Source organism: Arachis stenosperma, chromosome 5 (genome assembly GCF_014773155.1).
Source record: "Arachis stenosperma cultivar V10309 chromosome 5, arast.V10309.gnm1.PFL2, whole genome shotgun sequence".
Classification (NCBI taxonomy): Eukaryota; Viridiplantae; Streptophyta; class Magnoliopsida; order Fabales; family Fabaceae; genus Arachis; species Arachis stenosperma.
This window is the reverse complement of record NC_080381.1, coordinates 110,085,944-110,091,943: the sequence shown is the minus strand read 5'-3', so window position 1 is coordinate 110,091,943 and position 6,000 is coordinate 110,085,944. Positions and strand designations below refer to the sequence as shown.

The 6,000-nt window shown below is 44.2% G+C and overlaps 1 protein-coding gene across 1 annotated transcript; it reads left to right on the top strand.

Annotated features, from left to right (window-relative positions):
* The first annotated feature begins 4,153 nt into the window (after positions 1 to 4,153).
* LOC130981045 (uncharacterized) lies at positions 4,154 to 5,159 on the top strand. The gene is made up of 2 exons (XM_057904684.1): positions 4,154 to 4,472; positions 4,567 to 5,159. The coding sequence occupies exons 1-2, from the start codon at positions 4,154 to 4,156 to the stop codon at positions 5,157 to 5,159; spliced, it is 912 nt and encodes a 303-aa protein (XP_057760667.1).
* Positions 5,160 to 6,000: the final 841 nt, after the last annotated feature.

Below are 6,000 nucleotides of genomic sequence, written 5' to 3'. Positions count from 1 at the left end.
CCCACGAGGGTTTTTAATGAGACACCCGGTTAAGTAGGACACCCGACCTAGTCAAAAGGGTAAACACTTTGTACATATTCCTCTTTTTAATACTAATCAAATTTCTTTATTTTCTCTTTCTCGTTATAAAGCATATCCTAAAAAGTACCCCACCAAGGCGCATTAATTTATGCTCGGCAAAACGCAAAAAATCATTTGCCAAAGGCCATACGAGGTCGGCAAAGATGAAGCGACGAGGTTCAAATTAATGTGAGAAGTTATAAAAGTAACTCTGAAATGGCTCAAAAAGCCAAGTAGAAAAGAAGTTACAAAAATAACTTAAAAAAGGCCGACCAAACAACGAAGTCGGACCTGACCAAAGGGGTACTCAAGGATCCCGATGTCCGAGAGTAAACTCGGACCCAAGAAAGAAGCTGGCAAAAGAACCAGGACTTCGAGAAAAAGCGCTAGCTAAAAAGTTGTTACCCAAAAACAACTAAAAAGCAAAAAGCGAGAAAGTCAAGGCGCTAGCTAAAAAGTTGAAAGTCAAGGCGCTAGCTAAAAAGTTGTTACCCAAAAACAACTAAAAAGCAAAAAGCGAGAAAGTCAAGGCGCTAGCTAAAAAGTTGTTACCCAAAAAACAACTAAAAAGCAAAAAGCGAGAAAGTCAAGGCGCTAGCTAAAAAGTTGTTACCCAAAAACAACTAAAAAGCAAAAAGCGAGAAAGTCAAGGCGCTAGCTAAAAAGTTGTCACCCAAAAACAACTAAAAAGCAAAAAGCGAGAAAGTCAAGGCGCTAGCTAAAAAGTTGTTACCCAAAAACAACTAAAAAGCAAAAAGCGAGAAAGTCAAGGCGCTAGCTAAAAAGTTGTTACCCAAAAACAACTAAAAAGCAAAAAGCGAGAAAGTCAAGGCGCTAGCTAAAAAGTTGTTACCCAAAAACAACTAAAAAGCAAAAAGCGAGGAAGTCAAAGCGCTAGCTAAAAAGTTGTTACCCAAAAACAACTAAAAAGCAAAAAGCGGAAGTCAAAACGCTAGCTAAAAAGTTGTTATCCGAGAACAACTAAAAAGCATAAAAGCGGAACAAGACAAATCGAAACACAAAGCATGGCATAATAAAGCTACAAGAGTAGCTAAAATAGCAGAATAGGTGTCCAAAATGTTTGCAGAAAACATCCAAAAAACAAAAAGCCCACAGGTCGGGCAAAAGCACAAAAAGTACAAAAAATTACAGAGGATCAAGGCCCTTTCCAGACTCCGCATCAACACCTGGCTGAAACATGGATATCGGGACTGCAGGAACAGCACCATCGCTTGGAACCTCCATACCAACTCTATCCTCGGCCAAAGGTGAAGTCGGGTTCACGACCGGAGCCTCGGGGTCGGACACCGGAGCCTTGGGGTCGGACATCGGAACCTCATCCTCAACAGGGGCAGGAACAATCTTCCCCTCCACAACCATGTTATCCGTACTGAACAAACTGAGATCCAATTCGGGAGCAAGAACCCGGACCTGATCCCTCAAATTCACAAACATAGCATCCATACCCTTGGCCACATTATCTTCCAGCTCATAAAAGTCATCCCGAGCAGATTGCAGCTTCTCCTTCGTCTCCACAAGCTCAGCATACAGCTTGGTATAGTTCTCCGTCGCCACCCTCGCCATCTCCTCAGACGTCTTCGCCACCGCCACAGCCGCGGTAGCCCTAGTCTTCTCTTCCTCCAAAGACTCCTCCAGCTCGGCAATCCTAGCATCCTTCAGCTGACTAACCTTATCAAGCTCGGACCGGGCCTTCTCAAGTCGGGAGCTGGTCGCCCCAAGGGGAGCTTTCTTAAACTCCCGAGCAATGGCGGCATGAAGGCTAGCCATCCGAACACAACTCCGCGCCATATACTGAAAGTGATGCTCCATGGACGCATCATCAGTAGAAATAAAAGTCTGAGGAAGAATGTGCTGCTCAACCCAACCGAGAGCATCGAAATCCTTGTCATTGAAACCAGCAGGCTCTTGGGAAGTCTTCTGTTTCTTGAGGGGAGGACCCGAGGTCGAGGTCGGGGAAAGCTGACCGGGTCCGGAGGTCGGAGGATCCTGAGTTATAGCTCGGAACTGAGGGACCGGAATGGTCTTCGACCGAGTCTGAACACCAATTGTAGTCTTCTGCGGAGAAGGTCGGGGAGAAGCTTCAGCCTCGATATTCCGAGATGCCGCAGATTTCTTCGCTCGATGGAGAAACTTCATAGAATCAGCCTGAGAAGACATCTCTGCAGAAACGAAACAAAGAGGTTATCAAACAGAAAGATCAAAACAAAGTCAAAATATGAAAATGAAATCTCAAAAAGAGGTCGGGAACTACCTAACTCGGAACGGAGAAGGCTTGGATCTCCCAACATTTTCTTCGTATCCAAGTGAGGTGCCCGACCCCATAGACTGCTCAACACACCAACGAAAGCCTGTTCCACCTCATCTAGACTCTCGAAAGTGTACTTAACCGACACCACACTCTCTTGCCAACAAAGAGGAAACGAAGGCTCCCCACTCTCATCTAAGAAAAAAGGTCGGACATCTCCAACAGCCCGGACTTTGAAGTAATAGTTTTGAAATCGTGAAACGACTCATCATACAAAGTGCAAAATTTCCTACCCTGGTTAGCCCTAAACGAAACCCAGGACACCTTCCCAGCACCCGACCCCGGCTTCGTCAGTACAAACAGATAAGAAAAAAGAGAAACAGAAGGGGAGACGCCTAAAATCTGACACAAAAGTTGGAAAAGCTTTAAAAACGCCCAAGAGTTCGGATGGAGTTGTGTAGGGGCAAGGTTACAAGACCAAAGGACCTCGGATTCCAGGTCGGTGAAAGGAAGACGGACACCTAGCTTGGAGAAGAAACAATCATAAACATAGAAGAAAAGTTTCTCGGAACTCTCTAACGGCGGAAAACATACCCTCTCCTCGGACTCCGGGGCTGCTAACTCGTAATCCCGCTCAGACTCCCTGTTCTCACAAATACTACACTCCCTACGGAACCTAATCAGATACTCAGAATCTACAACAGACGGGACCCTTAAAGGAGCAGGATCTACCCAACCTAGACCACTCGGAATCTTGGTCGACATTGCTTGAAACACCTTTCGAGACATAAAAAAAATCTTGCCTACAAAGAAAGAATACAACAGCAAGACAAAATCACACAAAGGCAGAAAAACCAAATTCAACAAAAACAAAAGAAAGCAAGTTCTTTACAAACAAGAAGGCAGCAACTCGAATAACAAAAATGGATCGGAGAAAAGAGTCCCCCCACACACATACAAAGCAATAGCGGCGCCTCTTTTCGGGGCAACCCGGGCATAGAAGATATCAGAAAAAAGAAGCGTACGAAGAATAAAAGCGAAAAAAGCAAACCTGGAAAAGAAGAAAGCGACGAGCTCCGACGAAAGGAAAAACGGCGGCGCAGAAAAGAACTCTGAAAAAACGCACAAAAAATGGAAGACGAAGAACAGAGAGAAAGAAGAGAAGATGCTCGAAAAGAAGTGATGAATAAACAAAGAAAAATGAAGAAAGGGGCAAATAAATAAAGCCTCCACAGAGCGCCGCACGGAAATCGAGGAAGAAAATGGTAACAAGCAATAAATGCTGAAACGACCGTTTTCAAATTCTGAAAAACTACTATGCCCGAGCTCGACCTTCCGAAAAAGACGAACTCGGGCAGGGGCACTGTTCATACCCTGACCGAGCTCTCCAAACTCGGTAATGCTGATAGAAGGCCCGACCTCGACCCAAGGCCCACGTTCGAGGTCGGACCTCGGACAAACAGGCCAAAGAAAGGCCCATCAGAAGGAACTAAGCCCAAAACCTAAAGGCCGAAAGGGCCTGGGAAAGGCGGTTCCGCAAAGATAGAGATGAATCTCCCAAAAGATAAGATAAGATAAGAATATCTTATCCAGGGATGATCGCAGCCAACTACTATAAATACACTGGAGCACCCAGGTATAACTCATACTCTAATTCTACTTGATATCTGCTTGGACCCATGCTAACTTAAGCATCGGAGTGTCATTGCAGGTACAACCCCCCGCCGTTCAGCACAACCAGCTCGGGTCACAGACCCCCCACCTCGGGCCTTGCCAGAAGACCGAGCTACACGTTTCAGGTAACCCTCGGAACAGGAAGACTGCAATATGGTCACTACAAATGACAAGGAGACTGAAGACAAGCCAAGCAAGCTGTCGGAACAACCTGAAAATACCTTAGTAGAGACGGAGAAGAAAGACCAACAAGAACCTGAAATCTCACAACAGGAGCTGCTGAGACTATATGCACCATTTCCTCAACTGCTAAAGGGTGCTGTGGGAAAGAGAATGTACTCAAGGTTCTTAGACTCGTTTGCATCTTTGAATGTGAACATACCATTCATCAAGATCATTCAGCAAATGCCAGCATTCATCAAGTATATGAAGGAACTACTTCCCAGAGAGCTCACTCAAGGGGGGCCAGACTGTAGTGATGAACAAGGATTGCAGCACCCTCATTCAAACACAATTGCCTACGAAAAGAAAAGACCCAGGGAGTTTTCATGTCCCTTGTGCTATAGGGGAAACAAATTTTGATAGAGCACTTTGCGATTTGGGAGCAAACATCAACTTAATACCCCTATCCCTGGTAAAAAGGCTGCAGATCAATGAGATACTACCTACAGATGTAGTCATAAGGCTGGCTGACAAGACTCAAAAGCAAGCAGTGGGAGTGGTGGAAAATGTGTTGCTCAAAGTTGGAAAATACTTTCTCCCAACAGACTTTGTCATCCTGGACATGGAAGAGAGTCACCTGCACCCAATCATATTGGGGAGACCATTTCTAGCTACTGCTAGAGCACTCATAGATGTGGAGAAAGGAGAGATAATATTAAGGATCCATGATGAACAACTGAGCTTCAGTGTTTTCGAACTCTCACTAGAAAAAGATGAAGAGGATAAAGAACCGAGCAAAAGGCATCATGAGATACTAAAGGAAGAAGCAAGCACTGAAGCACAACCAGCTCATCCTGAGATTCACTGGGTTGATGGACAAGGCCAGCAGCAAGTGCCACAGGTCAAGGAAAATTGGAGGAACCTAAGCCACCAGAAGTTTGTGAGGACATTAACAAAAGCTCATCAAAGAAGGAGGTCACCAGGAGTAAGAAAATAGCACCAGGGGCAAAGAAGAAGGTACCAAGGGGGTGGCGGAACAAGAAGATTCCTACGGAAGATTTCTCTCCAGGGGATAAAGTAATCTCAGCCTACTTCGCAGATATTCCCCCTAATCTCCCCACTGTACCATCTCAGCTACCTAAGGTCTTCACCATCAACAGAGTTCTCTTTTTGGAGCATGTAGAGATCATTGATACAACCAACGGATACAAGTCCACTGCCAGAGGAGAAGACTTCAAGCATTACCAACCACCATAATAAGGGGGTAACATCAAGCTAGTGACGCTAAAGAAGCGCTTCATGGGAGGCAACCCATATTTTACATGCTTTCAGAAGTTAGTGAATAAATCAATATTCATGAATTCCAACCAAAAATTGACAAACACATGTGAAATTTTTATATGCAGAATATAGTAAAGAACAAGTTTGGTGTTCAAAGCATTATTCTTAAAGCTTTGAACACAACTTTTCATCACAGTGCTCCAAACTAAGTTTGGTGTCACCCTATGGTGCCACCAATTTGCATATGAAGATACACAGTTAGTCAGTTAGTGGAATTCAGGAATAAACAAATTCTTTTATTATTCAAGCTGTAGATGTTAAAGCATTTTTGTTTCTTTTATAAAAGTAGTTCTTACTCTTCTTATTTCATCTTTATAGGGAAAAGAAAGGAGCATTGAGGAGATTGATAGGACAAGTGAAAAGAAATGGTTCAACACTTTATGAAGAGATACACACACACGTGACTCAAGGAAGAATGCATTGGAAAATGTTGCCATGCAACATGGAAGAAAGAGGAAACTTGATGACCGAACCAATAACCACAATCAAGTGATGAT

What these genes read in the sequence shown, in the direction of transcription:
- LOC130981045 (XM_057904684.1), top strand. Translation starts at nt 4,154, where the DNA reads ATGGTCACTACAAATGACAAGGAGACTGAAGACAAGCCAAGCAAGCTG. An exon ending in CACTCAAGGGGGGCCAGACT is followed by an intron (nt 4,473 to 4,566) that starts GTAGTGATGAAC and finishes CTTGTGCTATAG; the next exon opens with GGGAAACAAATTTTGATAGA.